The following is a 26518-nucleotide window of genomic DNA, read 5'->3' on the forward strand; positions in this document are numbered from 1 at the left end:
AAACCTAGAAGATGAACAAAATAAATAAAGAAAATAAAAATAAACTGTATATAGAAATTTATATCGCTCTTTTTCCTTAACATTCCTATATATCCAAGTATCCTAATGTATTTTTGGTGTGATTCTAGATCTGTGCATCATGAAGTTTGCCGTATTACTGGTGGTCTACAGTGCCATTATATGTGCCAATGTGCGCGATTCAATTGTAAGTACTTGTATTTAGGTAAAAAAGTTTGTCCCATCTGGGAGATCACAAAACACCCTGAACCGTTGTTTTTTTTCAAATTAAAACTACAATGAAACCACCGGTAGACTACACTGTTAACTTTGAATGCGGGTTTATTTCACTCATAACAGCAATGAAGTCGGTTAGACTAGTATTCCAGAATGACATGAGTTGGTAAACGGATACATTACCATTTTTCTGTGATTGTGAAAAAATACACAAATACCATTGTTTTCCAGATTTTCTCTATTGCTAACATCCTTAGAGTGTAGTTACTTATTAATATTTAAATTAGCTTAATTGGCATTGTATCTCATCAAAAAACATACATACATACAATTATGTAGACAATTCCCAGGCATATAGGATATGTAATTTTGCTGCTTATCATTTGATGACTTCTAATGAAGTTGTATGTTTTCTATTTTCTTCCTATGAATAAACAAGGTCGGCAATATATCGGGTTATTTATAATCGTTATTAAGTTTGACCATTGACCTAACTGATCAGCTGTCGAATTATCACTTGTCTATGTCGCTTTGACTTTGAACTGTTCATTGTTTGCTAACTTGCGACCTGTTGTACTGCATTTAGTGACGTTTTTCTCTATTGTCCAATACTGACGACCCACTGCCTCAATATGAATTCATTCATTTTTCACTGAAGTTTCAAAAAAGCAACATTATATCATCTTAATACTTTTAGTTGGACAGACGCCGAGTAATGACGTCACAGTCTAATTTAGTACATTCCAGCATTTAACAGTTTTTAGTTTAATTCGCCGACAATTTAATATATACCCATGCCACGTCATAAAATCACAAAAAAATGATAAAATATAGATTGTGTTATACTTTTGGCAACAACCAATATACCACATTAACGTGTGATATATTCACACTAAATCTGACTATAATCAGCCCAGTATATATTTATTTTATAAAAACATGACCATAATGTTGAATTAATTTGTTATATTGAATAAAAATAAAAACAAAAAACGAATATAATACACACCATGAGTGATGTAGTATCAAGTTTCGATTAAAATCAGCATGTTCAATTCTGTTATTTTATTATTTGATTTATTCTCCATTACCTCCACAACTTATTGCCATAAATGCAGTTAACCGACATCAATGCAGTTCGTGAATTCTGCCAAGCAGCTATATGTTTGCTGCAATATGCTAATTGGAAATACATCAAATATAATCCTCCTTCTAATTAGCATTTTCGCTAATAGTGCATATATAGAATTAATATATTGGCTGACGCATGTATTACATGTTCAATGTATCTTTTTTAATAGAGTCTACCAAAAATAATGAATTGTGCACATAATACATTATCTTACATTATTGTTATACGTAATTATGAGACTGAAAGTGAACAATGATGTGATTAGTTACACGCTGAGTGCGCCCTCCCAGAATGTGCATTCGAAGTGTTAGTACGACTAAGAAATTAAATACATCTCATTCAAGGCAACTCGCGGCATTTAAAAATTCACGCGCAAGGGCTAGTTTACAATAGCTTTGATTACATCGGCACAGTGTTATATTATTGATTTTTTTTTAAATTGAAGCTATCACGTAAACAGATGGTGGTATAATACATAACAGCTAAACGTTCCTACTACTGCCTGGATAACTTGACATTATCAAATTGTCATGTTCCAAATAAGACACAGAACAGCATAATTATCTAAGAATTGACATTGAGAAAAATAAGCAGTCAGCTTACAACTACGCATCTTCCGCGACCAGTTGTTGACCAACTATTTGCTCGATGGTGGAATTGTTTGGCGTTAAACTGAAAACACAAAGAACGGAAAATAAACAGAATGTAGTAGAGATTTTCACACCAAAAGACGAAAATATACTGATATGCAAGGGGGAGTACGAGACCAGAATATTTATTAGACTCAATATTACAAAAAATAAATATATGTTATATAATCGATCGCCATACTTGCACAGATTTTAATTATTCGTATATTAAAGTGTGATGTAATAGTTAACTAACAGAATACGGATTAACTTTTTTTAAATACAAATACAAAAACAAATGAACAAAAACAGTTGATCATAATACAAAAACACACAAAAACAAGGTCAAAGTCGCTCATGTTATATATATTTTTACAGTATTTTTATTTTTCTAGGTATTTCATTATATTTTCCCATTTGTTAACAAATATTTCGTGTTTGTTATATTGTTCTGCCATCGCTTTTTCAAGGTTAAAGGTTTGTTTTACTCTTTCAATGAATAAGTTTAAGTTTGGTTTAGAATTATTGAATCTCGCAATAATTAATTCGTATTTCCCAAGTAAAATTAAGTGCTTCCACAGGGCTTGAAAGTTACTTTTACCACCAAAATTAAAGATTACCTCTTTTTTACAAATATTGATATTTTCGGCACATATATTTATCCAAAATATTTTAAATTTTTGCCAGAATTTCTAACTTTCTTCACATTCCCAAAGCAATAGTTCTAAATCTTCTTTTAGGCCACAGTTTTTGCATTTGTCATCGTCAATTTTCTTACTTTTTGTATAGAAAAACATATGTCGCAAGAATTCGATACAAAATTTTATACTGTAATCCGCGCATTTTTTCGTTGATTGTTATCTGTATAATTTGTTTCAAGGCTTCCTGCCAGTCAACATCATCTGTATATTGTTTACTAGCAAACGTGCTTAATGCAGTGGCCTTCTCAAATTTTGAATTTATTAAAACATTGTAGTAGTCATTACATTTGAATTTGCTATATCGCTTATAGTTTTTGCAAATAGGTCTCGTCTCCTTTGGGGACGTACGCCGTTTTAATGCAGATTTCAATTCTGTGGGGACTGTGGACGTTAAACCATAATATTTAATAAAATCTGACTTTATATTAAATTTAGTAATCACTTACGTACTTCACCCCGTGGTCAAACCAATTGCGGTAAAATATCGATTTTCCATCAATAAGTACGTACTTATCGTTCCATATTATATGCATCCCTGGCCTAGGTTCGGCAATCTTTTGTGATTTTTGGAACTCTGACCAGTGAATTTCACGATAAAAAATAGATATCTTGACTGAGAGCGAGTCAATCGAATAATTACAATTCATAAGCAAGGCCAGCCCTCCCAATTTATTAAAATAATGGTTTGGAAAATTAGACCAGGATGACTGTGATTCTAATATTCTGTTTATCCACGTTAATTGTAATGCTTTATTCATTAGTTCAAGATCTAAACAGTCAACGCCACCTTGCGAAAAGTGGTCTAGCATGGTATTGTTCTTAATATGATGTTTTTTTCCTTTCCACAGAAAATTAAATAGATATGCGCCTGCTTCTTTAATACCATTAACTGGTATGGGTATACTATTCATAATGTATATTAACTGTGAGGCTCCGAAGCATTTGCCCAGTAATGCTTTGCCTTGAAGTGTTAAATCTCTCGATTTCCATATCTGAAGTTTATCTTTCATTTTTTTTAATTTTTGTCCAAAAATTAAGTTTTTTATTTTCGTATTTATCGTGACCTACATACATCGCCATACTTTTATACATCTTTACTTGACTTAATTTTACATCAGCGATACTTATTTAAAATAGACGTGTTTATTGACAGTTCAAAATAAGTTCCAGAGATTTTAAATATGATGTTTTCTTGTTCGTGTTCATCACAAGAGTATTTTCTATTACATCACTGTTAAAAAAACCATGCAAGTTTTATTTGTGTGTAATCGCGATGTTTTGGTTGTAGTGATTTCAGAACTTTTCCATAGTTATGTACAACCCCGAAGACTTTTGTGGCATATTGGTTGTTGCATTGGACTAGATATTCAATGGCTAGTTCAGTGGCGGCGGCACGGCCCTCGAAAATATCAAGCTGAAACCTTGTATGTAATTAAAATTTGCACCTCAAAATGCATGAAATAGCGTTTCAGAGGGTCTGGAGATAGCACATTACAACCAGTCATTACCAACATAAATTCCTCCACCCCTCCCAATACACCCTACAGCATTAATGGTTCCTATATACTTATTTAAATGTATGTACAACAAGCCTAGCCAATAGATGCACGCGACTCATCAAACTTTTGACCGACCACTCATTCCATTGTTGAGTGAGGGCGATATTTACTAATGAAAAGGATATTTTAATATAATTAAACAGATATACATTTCAATCATTTTCTCAACAGTGTACGCTTCTTTAATAGACGTTCAGCTCGTGTTATTGTCTGGTAAAACATATAATGATTTTCTCCACTTTTTATTAATTTGCTTGTTTCGATAGGAAAACCACTCGGGCCAATTTTCAAATCCCATCTACTAACTTTGCAATCGCTTTTCTCAAGGTTGCACAATTCTTTCAAAAAAATTGAGACATCATTGGCGACTATTTGACTTATCACCTGAACATGCTTCTGACGACAATTCAACAATCTTCATTTCATCGCTTATCGGAACGTGGGTCAAATTTTCAATCAAATGTTGCAACTTTGCAATCGCCATACACAAGTCTGTACTCTATTTCCTAACATTAAACATTCATTTCGTATGGCCGTATTTATTTGGGCTTACTTTGACACGACATTTGTTTATTTTGCAAAAAATTTAAATGCGGGTCACGGTAGGCCAAATACTTATACGATCATTTACAATTAAATCTACCAAATCTTCCATCACTATTCACAACTTTGTACGCTTATTTTGTTATACGTTGATCTCGTATTACAGTTTATTAACAGATATGGTAGTTTTACTCGAATTTTGATTAATTTTTTTATCACACTTAAATATGTGTTTCTGTAAGTCAACCTCACAAATCAATTTTGCAAACGTGTCAACTAACTCTGCAATCGCTTTTCTCAACTTTTCACGCGGGCTTAACATATTTGAGCCACCATTGCCGACTATTAGGTCAAATTTCCAATTAAATTTAGCATATTTGCAATTGCTTTACACAACTTTGTGCGCTTTTTTAACAATACACAACTATTTCGTATGCCAGTGTATTTATATATTTTAGCTTGCTTTCACGTGATCTTTGTTTATTTTCTAATTATACCCGAAGAGTTCAGTAGAACATTTGCAATCAAATCAACCAACTTTTCAATAACATTTTGAAATTCGTACGTTATTTGAGAGTTGAGTTGAGAGTTCATATTACAGTCTGTCATGAGATATGGCGATTTTTCTCGACTTTTGATTATTTTTTCAAACTTTGTTTAATATAAGACAACCGTATAGGTTAATTTTGCAAACATTTCAATTAACTTGCGATTGCTTTTCTCAACTTTTCAACTGTTCATATGACCGTGTATTTATATAACTTGGGATTGCTTTTACCCGTTATGTGATAAATTTGCGGGGTTCGTTAAGACAAATAATTAGGAACATTTACATAAAATTTGCCGACTTTTCAATCACTTCAATTATAACTTTCCTCGCTATTATACGTTGGGTTCGTATCACAGTATGTTAAGAGACAGGTGATTATACTCTATTTTTGATTAACTTTTCTAACTTTGTACTGTGGGGTTTTATAGGACAACCCCATAGGCCAATTTTGTAAACATGTCAACTAACTTTGCTATCGCTTCTCTAAACTTTGCACGATCATTTTAACAGGATTACCGACTATTTGACGTCGCTTATCGGAATTCCCACGAATAGTTCAAATTTCCAATCAAATTTAGCAAAAATTCAATCACTTCACTCAACTTTCTTAGCTATTACTTCACATTATGCATTCAGTTCATATGCTCGTATATATTTTGGACTTGCTTGCTCGAGATGTGATTAACTTTCAGAATTTTTAACTAACAAATATTTAGGAACATTTGCTATCAAATGTACAAACTTGTCACGAATGTCAAACATTAAATCATGTTTATCTTGCACATCGTGATGGTGTTTATTTGTGTTTGTATTATGGCATTAGATAGGCTATGCTGTTTTTGACGATAAATAAGTGTTAAATATAGAGTGGCAAGATGTTTCTTCTAGTCAGTACTGGGGAACAGGACTTTGACAGAACCCGATCTGAACGTTCGATTCATATGTGACCAAATGATACTGATGCCAAACTAGCACCCCGTGACACGACTTTTCAATCACATTTAACAACCTTGTTCGCTTATTCTATTACACGTTGGGCTCGTATTACAGTCTGTTTACTCTATGTTTGATTAATTTTCCTAACATTTTACTGTGCGGATCTATGTCTACTAACTTTGCGATAGCTTTTCACAACTTTGTACAAGCTCCTCAACAGATAAGAGCCACCTCAACATGATTCCGCAGACAATTCGACAATCTGTTTACGTAGCATTTCATCACTTATCGGAATTTACACGATGGGTTTATAAGCGAATCTATCATTTTTGCAATCGCTCTACACAACTGTGTACGTTATTTCTTAAAATTATACATTCAGTTTGTATGACTGTATATTTATATAATTTTGGCATGCTTTACCCGAAACTTGATAAATTTTCAGAACTGTCATTTGAGGGGTTCTGTACAACAAACACACATGAAGAATTAAATCATGAGAAACTTGCTCGCGTTTTGAATTGAGGTATGGAGTAGCTTGGAATGTAGTAGCCTGTGGTTTCGTGTGTCATTGGTGTAACGGAAGGATTTAAATGAAGTGCGGTACAAAATGTATGGTGCGAAGCGTTTGAGTGAGAAGTTACCGTCTTGTACACCTGGGACGAAGTATTTAGTACGAAATAACAGTTCTCGGTTGTTGCCTGTGGTCTAGTTTATCAGGTATGGCGTGTTTACTTAGTTACGACATGTTAATAATCACTTTACTTCGGACGCCAGGTTAGTTAATTCTTCCAAGACGTCAGCTATAATGTCGGGAACATTACAACACCTCGAAATAATTTGCCCAGGTAACGATCTACTTCGGCAAGTGTCAATAAATCAACACCGTTGATTGAATCGAAAATACGTAAGCACTTTCATTATTACTAATTAATGCATTACTCTCTTTCAATGTAATCCATTAAGTTAACTCGCAATTACACGGTCCATTGGCAAGCTAATATTCGTGATATTACACTAAATATAATACGCGGTCTTTGCCGTTCCGAAACAGTCAATCACCTACTTGTTAGAATTATAGTGTGCAGGTAGAGTTCATTTAGAAGTTTCGGGTTACTTAGCAACGATTTTTTCCGAATGTTTGAGGTTATTGCAGACTCGTTCTTAGTTTATCATCCTCCTTTTCGCTAAGTTCTCGACCCTGCTTCATGATACATTACCTTGTACACATTTTAAAACTAAATAAACCAGAGTTATAAGTTATAACTCGTCAGAAAAATCTAACAAAAAGTGACGTAAAATAACAGTCAAAATGTGATAAACTTGTAACACTGGGTATCTGCAAAACTTTGCAGATATGGATTTATAAATGAGAAATTTAGATGTTATTTTCACAATTAACACAATCAGTAATTATTCATTTTCTCGTTGACAAGATTCGTGGAACTAAATAGAAATCACCTCGTTTGACATATAGTCTAGTGGAAATGTGGTCTTTGGAGCCATATTCAAGATAAATGTCAAGTCATAATGCAGGAGTATTTATTCTTTTGTTTCTTTTATTTCTAGTTCAGGTGGATATATTTTAGGCAGAAAATCAATTAAAGTTAGAAAATACGAATAAATTATTTTTTAAATATGTGACGACATTGGAAAAAAACATGTACCGAATAGCAGAGAACTTACCCAGCATGACGTTTGTTTTTTTCAAAGAAACAATCATTTCTTTCTATTATACGCTCATGAGTATATCTCCAATCTGATACTGATGTATATATAGGTTATAAAAGTAAGAACTTTCAAGTATGTTTTCTGAATGGTGACAAAAAGGATTGAAAGAAAAAAAATGGTTGCAATGTATTGTTAATCTCAAAGATTTGTCTTTCACGGATAAATATTCATTCAAATATTTCTAATATTGAAGGTTTTGTGAAAATCGATAAGGTTTTACGCGAGTTGTTGCCTAAAGAGCGAAACATGTTGCATTCATGAATTTATAATGAAGCATATAAAATCATACATTATTCGAAAAAGTTATAATCTGACATATAATTTGGGCATTGCCCATCGTCAACTGTGGACATAAGCAATTGGAGTGATTCCATAAGATTAACACGCGTTGTTTCAGAATGTCAAAAATTGGGTCATTTTGGCCAGCTGGGAGGTAATCGAAACACAAGAAAGTTTGGTTATAAGAAGGTTGTGTTTGACCGGAACTACTGTACAACAATAAAGCGCATTACATTTTCATAATGGTCACCTAGCTCTGTGGCGTAGTCATATAAACCTTCCTTCCTTCGCATAGATTGTTTTCCGTACTTACAGTGATATTTATAGTGTTTGTCAGTGTGAAGTAGTACAAGTTACGATTGTTCTCCCAGGCCTCACAGGTTCATTTCGTCCAAGCCACTTTCTAGGTATATATTGGTGTGGAAATATGGGTGTCAAAAAGTACACATACATCAAACAATCAAATCTAAAATGGCGCTGAAAGCCTGGTTAATCGTGTGAATAGGAATAATATGACACTAGCATGAATAAATATTGATTTTTCAATAATAATACAATGTTTAGTAGACAAAATGCACTGTTCAGCAGAACTAAAACATTAAATAACGAGGAACTTGATTGCGTCTTGAATTGATTTTTTACACCTTATTGTACAAGTTCCAAATTTGCAAAACGAAAAAATGAAGTGGTAGAAAAAAAAACATGATGCGATGTGATGAACAAGTGCTATGGATTACCTTGGAACGAGGTGATCTTCTGGTTCAGAGTGCCCTCGTGGCGGGAAAAGACTTGAAGCTAAGTGATATTCAAGTACAAAATTACGAATTACAGAGTGGTTCTGTGCTACCAGGTGACGTTGGCGCAACGACATGATTTAAAACGTGCAAGTGTGGTGTAGTGCTAGGTGTCCATTTGGTACAAAATGGCTGTACACAGTGACCTGAGACGAAATATTTTAGTACGAAATGACAGTCCGCCGTTTTTGCATTCTTGCTTATCAGGTGCTTTCGGTGCCAGGTTTGTCAATTCTTCCAAGACGTTGGTTGTAAGATCAAAACAAAAATTCTTATAATGACAAATCCTCGACATATTTTGCCTAGGTAATGAACTACTTCGGAAAGTTTCAATAAATCACCCCTGTTGATTGAATTGCAAAAACGTAAACCCTTCATTATCTAATTAATGCATTATTCGATTACACTGTGACTTATAGTAATCCATTAACTCATATGTTCACGGTCCGTTGGTAAACTAATATTTATGGTGAAACTATAATACATGTTGCTGTTCTGAAATATTCCTCGTTCTCCTTCTTTGGATTATAGTTTTCAGGGAAAGTTAGAAGTTTACAGTCCAACCATTCTTTCCCACTGTCTGAGTTTATTACAGACTCAGTATTATTGTATTATCCTTTTTCTCGCCACGTTCACTCTCCTGCTTTATGTTACATCATACTCACATTAAAACTAAATAAACCTGAATAATAAGTTTCTAAATTGTCATAAAACTGGAGATAACATAGTGAAAATACTGCAAATACAATTTCAATAAAAAATAGCACTGGTTCATATCAGTACGTTATGGTGTATGCAAGTTAAACACTACTCCATAGCATGCGTTTTGTACATACATTGTCTGATTGCTGGATTAAAACCAAAATTAATGCCAAACACCCAGTAAATGTGTAATGTTTAAATATGGACAGGTATCGATTTATGGAGTATAATCTTATTGGAATGAATTAAGAGCAACTTAAACGTAAGTTATTTAACTACCAGTCATATAACTATGTTAGCACGCCGTTGAAGTGACTGTAGTGAGTTTTTTCAATAACGTACCCCATCTTATATCAGCTTTTTCAAGTAGCTCAGCTTGGAACGTTCTCGGCGAGCATCGCCGTGACATGCTTACAAAGCACACAGCGTAAAACGGGCGCAGCGATCCCGGATGCGACCTTTCAGTTCCGGAGGGAGTTTCTAGTTAGTATATAGTAATTTCTTTCAAGGTATGGTTTTTCTTGACATTTGTTTCATGAGGTGATTTTTTGAGAAATTGTGCTTCCCAGGCCGTGAATTTCACCAAACGATGGCGCCTCACATACTCATACATAAATAATACAAGTCACCCATCGGAGGTATCAGTGTACATAATTACTTAATATAAAGAATATTCTAAACATAAAAACGACGTATTTTATCTACTATCCATTCAGGCATTTCCTTATCTTGTTTGGGTGGCTAAAGTTCTTTCAAAAGTTCGAAAGTAAAGATACCATGCGAGCGTCAGTGCAGTGAACAACAATTTATATACACAATATCGTTGCACAGTAGTTTCGCTGACGTCAATCGTGTGAAGCACCGTGTACTATTCACTTGGCGGGCAATGTATAATCTTTTTGTATCTAACGTTATGTGTCTGAGTTTCAACCAATCAGTGATACGGGATAATTATGAACATTGTTCAACAATAAAAGTTTCGCATGATCGAGTCGCATGTACACGTTGTTTTCATATCTAATATAATTGCGAAAAAAACAGAATGTCACGTGATGCTAATCAACCAATAACAACACACCTCGTCAATAATCAGCAGAACCCTGTATCGTAATTACTCTCGCTTGTAAAACATTCATTTTCAAGCGTTCGATCATAATGGCAGGGACGTCATTGAATTAATGATAATAAATATGTGATGCGCTCCAAACATCAATTGATTGTTTAATAATAATACAATATTGAGTAGACAAAATGCACTGTTCAGCAGAACCCAAACATTAAATCACGAGGAACGTTATTGCGTCTTGATTTAATTTGTTAAACCTTGGTGTACAAGTTTCGAATTTGCAAAACGAAAAAATGAAGCAGTAGGAAAGAACATAATGCGATGTGACCAAGTGCTACTGATTAACTTTGGACGAGGTGACTTCTGGTTGAGAGTGACAACTTTGCGGGAATACACTTGAAACAAAATTACGAATTACAAAGTGGTTCTGTGGTACTAGGTAACGTTGGCGCAACGAAATGATTTACAAGGTGCACGTGCAAGTGTCGTTTAACATAACGTGTAGTGCTAGGTGCCCATATGGTACAAATTGACTGTACATAGTGACCTGGGACGAAGTGTTTTAGTACTGAATGACAGTAAGATCAGAAATAATAAATTCTTATAATGACAAAACCTCGATATATTTTGCCTAGGTAACGAACTACTTCAGCAAGTGTCAATAAATCATCCCTGTTGATTGAATTGAAAATACGTAAACACTTCATTATCTCATTAATGCATTATTCGATTACACTGTGACTTATAGTAATCCATTAACTTATATTTTCACGGTCCGTTGGTAAACTAATATTTATGGTGAAACTATAATACATGTTGCTGTTCTGAAATATTCCTCGTTCTCCTTCTTTAGATTATAGTTTGCAGGGAATCTTTATTTAGAAGTTTACAGTCCAACCATTCTTTCCCACTGTCTGAGTTTATTACAGACTCAGTATTATTTTATTATCCTTTTTCTCCCCACGTTCACTATCCTGCTTTATGTTACATCATACTCACATTAAAACTAAATAAACCTGAATAATAAGTTTCTAAATTGTCATAAAACTGGAGATAACATAGTGAAAATACTGCAAATACAATTTCAATAAAAAATAGCACTGGTTCATATCAGTACATTATGGTGTATGCAAGTTAAACACTACTCCATAGCATGCGTTTTGTACATACATTGTCTGATTGCTGGATTAAAACCAAAATTAATGCCAAACACCCAGTAAATGTGTAATGTTTAAATATGGACATGTATCGATTTATGGAGTATAATCTTATTGGAATGAATTGAGAGCAACTTAAACGTAAGTTATTTAACTACCAGTCATATAACTATGTTAGCACGCCGTTGAAGTGACTGTAGTGATTTTTTTCAATAACGTACCCCATCTTATATCAGCTTTTTCAAGTAGCTCAGCTTGGAACGTTCTCGGCGAGCATCGCCGTGGGCATGCTTACAAAGCTCACAGCGTAAAACGGGCGCAGCGATCCCGGATGCGACCTTTCAGTTCCGGAGGGAGTTTCTAGTTAGTATATAGTAATTTCTTTCAAGGTATGGTTTTTTTTTGACATTTGTTTCATGAGGTGATTTTTTGAGAAATTGTGCTTCCCAGGCCGTGAATTTCACCAAGCGATGGCGCCTCACATACTCATACATAAATAATACAAGTCACCCATCGGAGGTATCAGTGTACATAATTACTTAATATAAAGAATATTCTAAACATAAAAACGACGTATTTTATCTACTATCCATTCAGGCATTTCCTTATCTTGTTTGGGTGGCTAAAGTTCTTTCAAAAGCTCGAAAGTAAGAGTGACCATCACATCATCAGTTCAGTGAACAACAATTTATATACACAATATCGTTTGCACAGTAGTTTCGCTGACGTCAATCGTGTGAAGCACCGTGTACTATCCCCTTCGCGGGCAATTAATCATGTATAATTCCTTTGTATCCAACGTTATGTGTCTGAGTTTCAACCAATCAGTGATACGGGATAATTATGAATATTGTTCAACAATAAAAGTTTTGCATGATCGAGTGGCATGTACGTGTTGTTTTCATATCTAATATAATTGCGAAAAAAAAAACAGAATGTCACGTGATGCTAATCAACCAATAACAACACACCTCGTCAATAATCTGCAGAACCCTGTATCGTAATTACTCTCGCTTGTAGAACATTCATTTACAAGCGTTCGACCATGCTGGCAGGGACGTCATTGAATTAATGATAATAAATATGTGATGCGCTCCAAACATCAAATCAAAATGTATCCCGACATCCGGGTATTATATAACTCCATAGCGACTTATAAAGCGGTGAACGCATTTATGACCGTGTAGTTAATTGTAGTCTACGTTCGGCTGGTTGCAATGTCATCCTTCTTGTCAATAACTGTTTTCGTATTGTTATGGTTTCAAACATGTACCTGTGTCCCAAACGATGCGACATTCATTTTACAGGAAAACATTCCCAAACATCACGTCTCTTTTTTGTCATCAAATCGAGAAGAATTTGCCCATTCGTACGACGTATCGCTGTGTGCGTATGGTTGTATACTTCAAGGCGACGCGTGCGTCTCGTTCAACTACCAGCGCTTTTTGGGGATGTGTGAACTAATTCCGGAAAGAAGCACGAGCGAGTCACAGCTCGATACCCGCCCTGGTTATGAATATGGTTTAAGAAGCGAGTACGACACCATCGGGGTAGGTTAATATGCGATAAATGTTGTTAATTGTACGTGTTGCTTCCTCTGAAACTTGCTACGTCAATATTTTATAATTTAACTACGAATCGCAAATCTGTCCTTCAACCTCGCCAAATAAGTAAAATTTGTTTTTCATTAAATAGTATTCATACACGCAAGATAAATTTATTTATATATAAAGTAGCATACATTTTGCGTTGAAGTTGAAATCTACTTGCAATTTTTGAGTTGGTCATTAATTGCATTGGTTTATTATGTAAAATCATGGCACCATAAACCAGTGTTCTTGTGTGTGTTACAGTGACGTATCCTGAGAAAATTGTCCTAATATTTTTCAAAAATGGCAATTTTCAGAAAATAATGCATTTTTGATTTTTTTTAAATCATTTCGAAAACTAAATATTCTATCATTAACAATGTATGATTTTTTCAGCCTATGTCACTAAGCCACAATTTAAATATGGCATAATATCTCTGCAATGGGAACCTATTGTGGTAAAAGCATTATAATACTGTCAAATGGCCACTATACATTTTGCGTTGAAGTTGAAATCTACTTGCAATTTTTGAGTTGGTCATTAATTGCATTGGTTTATTATGTAAAATCATGGCACCATAAACCAGTGTTCTTGTGTGTGTTACAGTGACGTATCCTGAGAAAATTGTCCTAATATTTTTCAAAAATGGCAATTTTCAGAAAAAAATGCATTTTTGATTTTTTTTAAATCATTTCGAAAACTAAATATATTCTATCATTAACAATGTATGATTTTTTCAGCCTATGTCACTAAGCCACAATTTAAATATGGCATAATATCTCTGCAATGGGAACCTATTGTGGTAAAAGCATTATAATACTGTCAAATGGCCACTATACACTAAATGCAACCATCATTTCTCGAAAATGAAGCTAGTGAACCCCAACTTTTTTTAAGTCAATATCCTTATAATTCCCGGAATGAATAAATCATGGTTATTTGCATTTATGAGTAGGCTTCTACTTTAACAATATCAAGCCCTATCAATTCTGCTCAGATAAGTATCATGTATCATAAAATACGTCATTGCCATACATGGCGTTGACATTTATATTACTCAGCGGTCAGTCAAGGCGTGCTCAAATGTGTCTTGGAAGCGTTTGATTTTGTTAGACACGGTAGAATATGTCTCACAGGTATTTTCTGTTTAATAAATGTGCATCATATTTCCGTCGAAATCAAGCTCTTTCATACGTTTACAATTAAAGTAGCAGCAACGATGTAACGAGTGGTGGGAATATAATCGCGGCATATTTGCGCATGCAGGAATTTCGTAACATGCTTTGTGCAATCATTTAGTGCTGCTATTTGTTACTAAATTACGATGACAATCAGGCTGATAGGATAACGTTATTGCAAACACAATGTTGGTCTCATAATACCCACATATTTTTTTTTTTTTTTGGCAGCTGCTAGTCATCTTTCGCCAATCAACCCTCTATCGTTCGCGGAAACTAAGCTGCAAGGGAACGTAAATCCCAACAAGAAAGCCGCTGGTCTTGTTTCGTTCTCTCTCAAGTGTCCATTTATCTTACGTCCCCGCGTCTGCTGTTGCCATGGCAATGTGACCATGGTATTTCTTACAATGAGCGCAATGGCAGTTGATAACGAAACAATTTTTCAAGAACAAATGTGACTTTCGTGGATTTGTAAATTCGTCGGTCAGATATTTGAAACAAAAATGTTACAGTTGTTTTTGAAAGCAGCTGAACAAGTCATTATACATTATACATTACATATTATACATAGTTTAAAAACATTCGAGTGTCAAATTGTATGTACCATTTTCTTTCTCTATTGTTTTTATTACAAAACATCAGAAAGAAAGAAATCCATGTATATCTAGTCCATGTAAAAACGACGGCACATGCGTGATGGGCAAAACAACTGGTACGTTTGAATGTCTCTGCAAAATTGGATCAAAATTCATTGGACCAACCTGCGAAACACCGGGTAAGTTACTGTATCTACAATTCCACGGAAATATAACAAATATTGATTTCATCGTCGATGTGTAATTGTTTTAATTATCTTCGTAAATATATTTCTTTACATGATTCATTTATTTGAATTGTTCGTTAGGCCAGACTTTCCCTTGTTTCGCGAACTCGCCGAATGAACAGGAGCCGACAATGAAATATAAATAAAAATTTATTTCAGGTAATTTCTTGCGCCCACCGACTTGTAAGCGCAAAAAAATGCTAAACAAATATTATTTATCTTCATTTTTCACGGCCCGCCGCATTACAAATTCAAGTTGTATTTTCGTGGGAGTATCATGATCAAGGTACCGAAGTCTCTCTCCGATCAATGATCTCACTTACAATTCTTTGAGAATCACACAAATCTAATGGAAAAATAGAATTAATCTTATTTTATTTTCTGCCCTCCTCAGACTATCTTATAAAAACTCAAGAAACAAAGAATAAAAAAGTCTGGCCTTATTAGGAAGTAAACGCATATCCAACGAGCAATCCCGGCACGTATTTGATTTGGTTTTACTAGTTTTATCATCATCTGGACATCATCAGCATTAATATGCGGGATACTAAGATGTTTTTGTTTTTTTGTAAATACTAAATATTTTCTTGCTATTTTACCATTTGATCATGAGAAACCGAGGATGATCAAAACCTGTGTTCTGATAATAACAACAAACCAAACCAATTACAAATCGATTGAATACCTTTATTGCACAGAGTCTACGATGTTTACTACAAATTAACATAGTTACTAGTAATTACTTGAGGAGTCGATCTAAAGATCAGAGCTATTTTATGTTGGACCTTGAAAAAAACCCTTAAAAATGACAGTTTTTGCTTTGATAACAAATTGTCTGTCGGATATATTTTCTATTCGTGTGTTGCGTCGAATACCTTGATTATATGCGTAATCGACTTGAACTTGTTATTTTATGGCAAATTTTGGAGTACGGTTGAACAATGTTTTTTCAGTAGCATAAAATCGACATTCTTATTACCGATGTCATCGTCAAGTTTTATACTCTGATTACTTCGTGAGGAAGAGGTTGAATCATCGTCCAAGAAAACCTTGTTCGAGTTATGTGGAAATGATCGCGCGCGATATATTAAACGACAAGGTTCAAATAAACGATGTTACAATATTTTAGATGTAGTACAGTTGGTCCATGGGACGGATTTCGAGAACCTTTCTAGTTTTGTTTTGAAAGACTTATCGAAATTACCACCAATCGACATAACGCATGTAGATGTCTCGGCAGTTATGAAGGAAATGACAGCCCTAAGGCGAGACATGACGAAACTGAAAGATCATATAATGTACCGGTCGGCTTTAAGCTGAGAAATACTGCAAGACGTGCAGAATTTGCGTCAAGAAATTGACGACCTTAAAAATGGACTTAAAGAGTCTCGCATGGAGATGAACTGTATGACTGATACTATAAATGCAGAACCCATGCCTACTGGTTGTTTACCATCTCTATCTGATCCTAAAACAGGTAAAATAAGTTGCATTGCTGAACTTACTCTGCGACACCCCCCCCCCATCGGTTAGATATGCAGGCATGGTTACGTCGCATAAGTCTCATGAACTGAACGAAAGAAAACCTGCTCATGGCAAATTTAACATGAAATCACGTGACAAAAATAGTAATGGTTTTATCACCGTGAATCGTAAACGTAAAAATCAACGAGGCCCCAGAGTGGGTACTGCTGATCCAGACAGAGACTGTGCCAAGTTGTTCATTACAATCCACCATCTTCTGAGAATACTATACTATCTGTCAAATCTAAACGACATCACGAGATTCCAGGATGAAATGACCAAGTTCGTAACATTGCTAGGGATGCATTCATGGTATGGGTAAGTAATGGAAGACCTCGTAATGGACCAATATATGAATTGATGCGTAAAACGCAGGCAAAATTTAAGCTAATGATTCGAATGTGTAGAAGAAACAAGCGAGAGCTGATGCGTTAGCTTATAAGTTATCACAGGGGAAATCTCGAGACTTGGAATTCAGTTAATAATATGACTAACAATGTTGGATCTCTACCATCTACTATAGAGGGTTGTGATGGGCAAACAAGCATTTGTAATATGTGGAAAATACATTATGAATCGCTTCTTCAGTCTATAACAAATTGTCAAAACAAAAATCATGTGATATCTGTGTGGGAAACTGTTTCTGTTTATTTTTCCCATCGGGCGGACAGCGTCATTCTGTATGTTTATGTTTACGTTCATACTTACTTTATACACTCTGTTTATGTTTGATCTTAATTATTGTAATTCTATTAATTGATTTAATGAATCCCTGACACCTGGTCAGCGCAATGTGTTGTTTTGGCGGCACCTTTCATGTATATAATGCGTGACTATTTCTAGAATAAACCAGAGTTCTTTCAACCATCAATCGAACGTCTCTTCGTGATATCATCTTTCCCGACCGATGTATTTTCTCTACCACATTTTTGGTGCCGAGAACCAGCTGCATTGCTGAACCTACCAACACTCAACGAAAAGTTGCAGTCACTAGTATATCAAGAAGTCAAGATGACAGAACCAAGAACGAATCTGCAACAACTTACGAAGAAGCGAGGTGCTAACAAAGCGCAGCTAACCAGACAGTTACAGAAAGCGGACGATACATCGAAAAAAGACAAACTAGAAGAAACCGACATCGAAGTGCTTCAGTCAACCATCGAATACATTGAAGAACGAATCAAACTGGTACGTGACCTAGACGAACAAATACTTGATCTCGTCGAGGAAGAAAACTACGAAAGACTATTCACTGAAGCCGACGATTACTATGTTCAAGTAAAACTCCGCCTCACTCGATACCAGCGGGTTTTGAACAAAGCAGAGAAGATATCGTCTCAACCAAATCCAACTGCCGCCACAGAAACATCGTCAAATTCACCATCGTCGTCAATACATCGTCAAGTAAATTTTCACAAGCTCGAACTACCGAAATTCGACGGAGATTTCTTGAAATGGACGACATTTTACGAGGCTTTCAACGCCGCTGTTGACAAGAACCCATCGCTTGAAGACGTGCAAAAATTTCAATACTTGAAAAGCCAACTCGTCGATGCAGCTCATCGTACCATTGACGGTCTTCAACTCACCAACGCGAACTACAAAGAAGCTCTCCAACTCTTGGAATCCAGGTATGGTCAAAATCATAAAATTGTATCATGCCATATGAGCGCTCTTTTGAACCTGCCAAGCCCACGTAACAATACTGACAGTATCCGGTCCTTTTATGACTCGCTCGAAAAGCATATACGCGGTCTTAAATCACTAGGGAAATCTGAGGAAAATTACGGTGATCTACTTGTACCGATAGTGTACGAAAAATTGCCAACAAATTTGAAAACACAGATATCTAGGGACCATGGTAACAAGGCATGGACAATACAAGAACTTAGAGAATCCATCCAGCGAGAAATTCATGCGAACCAAGCCGCCAATACGTTTGAACAGTTCAACACCTGTGAAGATACACCGCTTTCCAGCGCATAAAATTTTCACATCAATGCGAAGCCAAGACGGAGACCAGCCTGCGTATTTTGTAAGGAAAATCACACACCCAACAAGTGTACAACAGTTACTGATCTTCAACAACGTAAGGACATTGTCTTCCAAAAAAAACTCTGTCTCAATTGTTTCGGACCAAATCATCGCAGTAATGAATGTTGGAGTAAATTTTCATGTCGAATATGCAGTAAGAAACACCACACATCGATTTGCGGTTCGCCAACGACCAGTCACCCCAAAGCTAGTGAATGGGCAGTCAAGTCAACAAAAGAAGACGTAACTTATTGAAAAGGTAATTGATGAGGATATCTCACGTGGCCATTTTATCCCGCATCACCCCGTTGAAAAACAGTCGTCAACAACTCCAGTTAGAGTAGTTTACAACTGTAGCGCTAAATACCGTGATCAACCCAGCCTCAATGACTGTTTAGAATCCGGTCCTGCTATCACCAATGATATCCTAGACATATTGCTTCGTTTCCGGACACACCAAATTGGACTGACTAGTGACATTGAAAAAGCGTTTTTGAATGTCAGCCTTGCCGATGAAGATCGCCAATATACGAAGTTTTTCTGGCTACAAAACGACGACGATCCTGAAAGCGACTTCGAAGTTTACCAGTTTAAATCAGTTTTATTTGGTTCAACTAGTTCGCCATTCATGTTGAATGCAGTTATTAAAACACACCTCGAAGAACAGTCATCGCAAATAGCCAACGATCTAAAGAACAATATTTACATCGACAACGTATTGACAGGAACTGAAAATCAGAAAGAAGCGATAAAGTACTACCGCGACTCTAAAGAAATAATGAAGAACGCCGGTTTTAATCTACGATCATGGGCAACAAACAACACAACACTTCGTAATTTATTGAATAACGACAACGCTGCTGACAAATCAACGCTAGTCAACGTACTCGGATTACGATGGAATACTTCCCATGATATTTTGCACTACTCGGACAATATCACCAATAAACGTCACCTTGGCAACACAGTAACTAAGCGTGAAATCGTACGGTACACGTCAAGTATATTTGATCCATTAGGGTATTTGTCACCGGTGCATATCCACGCCAAGGCCTTCATCCAACAATTATGGAAAGCAAAACTACCATGGGATTCACCAATTCCACAAAACCTCACCACAGAATGGCAAAAGATACGCCAAGAAATATCCGATGCCAACAACATTGTTATACCACGCCTTGAATACGACGCTAAATTCCCAATATTGATACCGAACAATCACAGACTCAGTGATCTTATTATACAGCAAACACATCAACGGACACTACACTCCGGAATAGAATCCACCGTTACACTCGTTCGACAAAAATATTGGATACCGAAATTGCGATCTAAAGTGAAGGCGTTAATTTACAGATGTATCATGTGCAAGAAACTTGCTGGGAAACCATACGAACTTCCAATACAACCGCCGTTACCAACTTGTCGACTAACCGAAGCCCCTCCCTTTTCTGCCGGGTTGGCATAGATTATACGGGAGAACTATACGTTAAAGATAACAATGGACACATATCAAAGACATACATATGTCTATTCACATGTTCAGTATCGAGAGCAATACACCTCGAAATTGTACCAAATTTGACAGCGAAAGCGTTTTTGCAAGCATTCAGACGGTTTGCAGCCCGACGTTCGTATCCACGTAAAGTCATATCTGATAACCAAAGTGCTTTCCATGTCGTTAACAAACAGATACAAAATTTATTCAACGACGAAGAAATCCGTTTATTCATGGCCGATAAAGGTATAGACTGGGTTTTTATACCAAAACGAGCACCGAATTACGGAGGTTTCTATGAACGCCTTATCGGCATGACGAAAAACTGTCTCAAGAAAGTTATCGGACATGCACTGGTTACTAAGGATGAACTATCTACAATTACTTGCGAAATTGAAGCCATATTGAACGATCGTCCATTAACGCATACATCAACCAATATAGCTGACGCGCAACCATTGACACCAGCCCATCTGTTGCATGGACGATTGTTGACGCCTCTTCCACAACCTATTGTAGACATCGATCAAATATCAGATCTTGATTTTGTTCCCGTTTCGCGAACTGAACTCACTAAACGGACTGAATATTTAGCTCGTCTCTATCAACGATTCTGGCAAAGATGGCATAAAGAATACGTGTTGTCACTTCGTGAACGTCATCGACAAAACATGAACAAGAATACAGAAAATCACATTAAGATTGGTGACATTGTTTTAGTACACAACGACAACAAAAAACGCCTGCTTTGGAATCTTGCTGTTGTGGAAAAGCTCAACTTTGATAACGACGGATTAGTTAGATCAGCGGACGTTCGTCTTAAATCAGGCAGAACTAGTCGCCCTATTTCGAAACTATATTCGCTAGAATTGCGTCATTCTGTATGTTTATGTTTACGTTCATACTTACTTTATATACTCTGTTTATGTTTGATCTTAATTATTGTAATTCTATTAATTGATTTAATTAATCCCTGACACCTGATCAGCGCAATGTGTTGTTTTGGCGGCACCTTTCATGTGCGCTATATAATGCGTGACTATTTCTAGAATAAACCAGAGTTCTTTCAACCATCAATCGAACGTCTCTTCGTGATATCATCTTTCCCGACCGATGTTTTTTCCCTACCACAATCTGCTGTGAATGTCATGAATTACCCTGAAGATATGATAGTCACCTGTAATGAAATCAAAGTAGCCATTAATAAATTGGAAAAGGGAAAATGTATTGGAACAGACAGACTGTGCTCGGAACATATCATATTTGCGGATCAAATACTGTGTGTTCTACTATCCTTGTGCTTTACTGCATTCTTTGTTCATGGACACCTGCCAGACTATTTTATGGATACAATAATTGTCCCAATTGTTAAAGATAAGACTAAAGATATCAAAAGAGTGAATAGTTATAGACATGTTGCTATAGTACCCGTTTTATCGAAATTATTTAAATTGTGCATTTTAAATCGAATTGAAAAAATTATCGTGACTAGTGATTATCAGTTTGGGTTTAAACGCATGCAACAGAAATGTAGTAAATTGTTGTTTTATTGTTCTATGAAAATCACAACTCACCCGCAACAAAAGCGTTTGACAGGGTAAACTATTAGATGTTATTCAATAAATTACTTGATCGGGGAATGCCTGTATTCATTGTGCGTTGTCTATTGCATTGGTGTCGAGGTCAAACTTTTTGTATCCGATGGGCTTCAGAAATATCTGCTTCGTTTAGAGTGACCAGTGGAGTTCGACAAGGAAGCATTCTTTCGCCGACGTTATTTTCAATTTATATTGATGATCTCAGTACTAGGCTGCAACAAGCGGGTGTTGGATGTCATTTAGCTGGTAAAATATAGAATCATCGTTTTTATGCTGATGATATCTTGTTAGTTAGTCATTGAGATCTGCGAGTGTTATGGTGAGGAGTTTGACATTATTTTACACACTACTCAGATAGAATGCATGTCATTCTTACCAAAAACGTGGGGACAGAAAATAGTCCCAAGCGTGTACTTGTTTGGTAAACCTATGGTTTTCGCCTCGGTTTAAAAGTATCTAGGCTATATGGTGTCGTCAGATGGAAAGGATAAATCCAACGTTGTATTTATTAGTGTTAGTATTGGTGTTTGTAATGTATTTAAAATGGGACGTTTTGGTCTGAAATAAAGGATTACTGAAAAATATAACAATTAGAGGAGAGTACGAACGTAATAACCACTAACGATTTAAATCAAACTTATCTATACACACACTAGTAGGTGTTAACATAAGATAATAATAGGAGACTAAACAACAGCGTGTTTGTTATTTGTTGTCTAAATCTATAGGTGCGGGGTTTAATATAGGTTCCTTCTGATAGCATTTGCGCTGTTTCTCCTTGTCATTGGAAACATGGGCATCATAAATGGTTGATATATCTGTAATATTATGCCCCTTAGACTGAAATTGAAGTGAAATCGGATAACAAGATTCGACTTTCCGCAAACCATCTGATGATTGACGCGTTGTAAGTGTTTTCACACCATTATATAAAATACAATAATAACATTCCTAACTATACGAATGCATTTATAAATAACCTCATCTTCATTTGGAATAGTCTTTTCTAAAAACCAAACCTGGGTCGGTTAGACGAGAAGAAAGCATGGCCCTGTATCTGCGGGCTATACCTTACTTTCTGTACGTTCAATATTTCACATTGTAATACGTTGTCTATATTTACACCCATCGTCTCCTGAACGTCAATATCTAATAACTGTCTGTTTTCGTTAATTAATGTTTTTACCCCTAAACAGCTTGTTTGAGTCAAGTGTTGTTTCTGTATTAATAACCTTGATAAACGAGTTAGTTGATACTATTAGGAATAGTAATGATGAAGACTTCATAACGTAATGATTTAATTAGTGTAAAAGTAGCATGATTGATAATTATAAGTATATTTTATTATCTCGTTAAACAAGTTGATTGGTATTTGCTAAAAATAAATTGGGCTGATGATTATTCTTATCATTAATTTATCATGATTATAAATTGTTATAAATATTAATTATTTAATCAGTTAATTAATTAATTAATTTGTCAATTAGTGCAATAGATTTATAATAGATCTACATTGTCGTTACGCGTGTTCAGCTACAGTACCAAACCTGCTACCTCGTCTTATTTGTGTTTCAATGTTTTGGTTTTGCTACCCTTTTATAGCAATTGGACATTCACTGTATATATTTAATTTGAATATACATATTGGTGAAGTAAAGCCTCTATAAACTTGCTTGTAGCCATGTTATCAGACGCAATTGTCGTGTTGTTCTGTGTTCTGATAACACGAGATGCATTTATTTGACATCCGTGGCAGTGAAGGTACAGAAACTTGCACTTGTCTGCAATTAATGCTTCATCCAAACGGTCCGTGGTATTTGTCTTGTTCTTTAGTGGCGCTCCTGTGTTACAACAAACAGTTATTACATGAATCGATATCGGAATCATTGCCGCTTTTTTCTATCTTCTTTTACCTTTTGCGATTATTTTGTCTCCGTTTGAATTCAAATATTGCAAACAAAACATTAAAAATTAAGAAAAGTGTGATTGTAGATATCTATTGTGCGAGAGAATTGGTGATATAGAGCTCAATAGATCTTGGGTAATAATTCGAGGCCATGAGAGAGTGACACCAGATACAATGACTAATCTTTATTGTGTTTTATACGGTGCCTATCAATTTCCATTCCAAAACCTGTACTAATCACACGTGTCACCCGTACCGTAGAGTACAGTTCGTGGTTGTTTATTAGTGTAATGGAGAATTACATGGAGACTATTTATTTAACTTCTTTGACCAGTACTATGTTTTCACAATAATATGACAGAAAAGTAATAATAATATTCTTTGACGTCAATGACTTATTGATTTGGTTTTGTTTGATTTCTTATTACTACTAGTATTCTTGTTTTCGTTCAATAGTAATTGACGGGAAGTGGGTTTCTTGGCAATCGTGGTCAGACTGTTCAGTAAGCTGCAGCGTGGGATATCAGACGAGAAGTCGGAAATGTGAAGGCAGGGGAGATGGAGGCGACGGCTGTGATGGCGCTAGTATTGAATATCGGAGATGTGAAGATCAACGTTGCTCATGTGAGTAATAAACAATGCCCATTTTCAGTCACGTGATTGAGTATTTGGTAGAGTACAACAGTAGTAGTAAAATGAACTATCGCACATCTAGCGATTCGTACATTTTGGTATAGCAGTGTATTAAGTCATATAAGCACATTGTGGCATATCAGTGTATTAAGTCATATACGTACATTGTGGCATATCAGTGTATTAAGTCATATACGTACATTGTGGCATATCAGTGTATTATATAATATAAGTACATTGTGGCATATCAGTGTATTATATAATATAAGTACATTGTGGCATATCAGTGTATTATATAAGTACATCGTGGCATACCAGTGTATTATATAATATAAGTACATTGTGGCATATCAGTGTATTATGTCATATAAGTACATTGTGGCATATCAGTGTATTATGTCACGTAAGTACATTGTGACATATCAGTGTATTATATAATATAAGTACATTGTGTCATATCAGTGTATTATGTCATATAAGTACATTGTGGCATATCAATGTATTATATAATATAAGTACATTGTGGCATATCAGTGTATTGTGTCATATAAGTACATTGTGGCATATCAGTGTATTAAGTCATATAAGTACATTGTTGCATATCAGTGTATTATGTCATATTAGTACATTGTGGCATATCAGTGTATTGTGTCATATTAGTACATTGTGGCATATCAGTGTATTACGTCATATTAATACATTGTGACATATCATTTTATTGTGTCATATAAGTACATTGTGGCATATCAGTGTAATATGTCATATTAGTACATTGTGACATATTAGTGTATTGTGTCATATTAGTACATTGTGGCATATCAGTGTATTACGTCATATTAGTACATTGTGACATATCAGTGTATTGTGTCATATAAGTACATTGTGGCATATCAGTGTATTATGTCATATAAGTACATTGTGGCATATCAGTGTATTAAGTCATATAAGTACATTGTGGCATATCAGTGTATTAAGTCATATATGTACATTGTGGCATATCAGTGTCTTATGTCACGTAAGTACATTGTGGCATATCAGTGTATTAAGTCATATAAGTACATTGTGACATATCAGTGTATTATGTCTTATAAGTACATTGTGACATATCAGTGTATTATGTCATATAAGTACATTGTGACATATCAGTGTATTATGTCATATAAGTACATTGTGGCATATCAGTGTATTATGTCATATAAGTACATTGTGGCATATCAGTGTATTATGTCATATAAGTACATTGCGGCATATCAGTGTATTAAGTCATATAAGTGCATTGTGGCATATCAGTGTATTATGACATATAAGTACATTGTGGCATATCAGTGTATTATATAACATAAATACATTGTGGCATATCAGTATATTATGTCATATTAGTACATTGTGACATATCAGTGTATTGTGTCATATTAGTACATTGTGGCATATCAGTGTATTATGTCATATTAGTAAATTGTGATATATCAGTGTATTGTGTCATATAAGTACATTGTGGCATATCAGTGTATTATGAAATATAAGTACATTGTGGCATATCAGTGTATTATGTCATATAAGTACATTGTGGCATATCAGTGTATTATGTCATATAAGTACATTGTGGCATATCAGTGTATTATGTCATATAAGTACATTGTGGCATATCAGTGTATTAAGTCATATAAGTACATTGTGGCATATGAGTGTATTGTGTCATATAAGTATATTGTGGCATATCA

The 26518-nt window shown here is 35.2% G+C and overlaps 2 protein-coding genes across 2 annotated transcripts; both read left to right on the forward strand.

Moving 5' to 3' along the window:
- The first annotated feature begins 18139 nt into the window (after positions 1-18139).
- LOC144341701 (uncharacterized) lies at positions 18140-19114 on the forward strand. Its single transcript, XM_085506306.1, has one exon. It carries the CDS (start codon positions 18140-18142, stop codon positions 19112-19114), a length of 975 nt encoding a protein of 324 aa, XP_085362432.1.
- Positions 19115-19127: 13 nt separating this feature from the next.
- LOC146735439 (uncharacterized) lies at positions 19128-20630 on the forward strand. Its single transcript, XM_085506307.1, has 2 exons — positions 19128-19217; positions 19422-20630. The coding sequence occupies exons 1-2, from the start codon at positions 19128-19130 to the stop codon at positions 20628-20630; spliced, it is 1299 nt and encodes a 432-aa protein (XP_085362433.1).
- The last annotated feature ends 5888 nt before the right edge of the window (positions 20631-26518 follow it).

This window comes from Saccoglossus kowalevskii, chromosome 12 (genome assembly GCF_978046115.1).
Source record: "Saccoglossus kowalevskii chromosome 12, keSacKowa6.1, whole genome shotgun sequence".
Lineage (NCBI taxonomy): Eukaryota > Metazoa > Hemichordata > Enteropneusta > Harrimaniidae > Saccoglossus > Saccoglossus kowalevskii.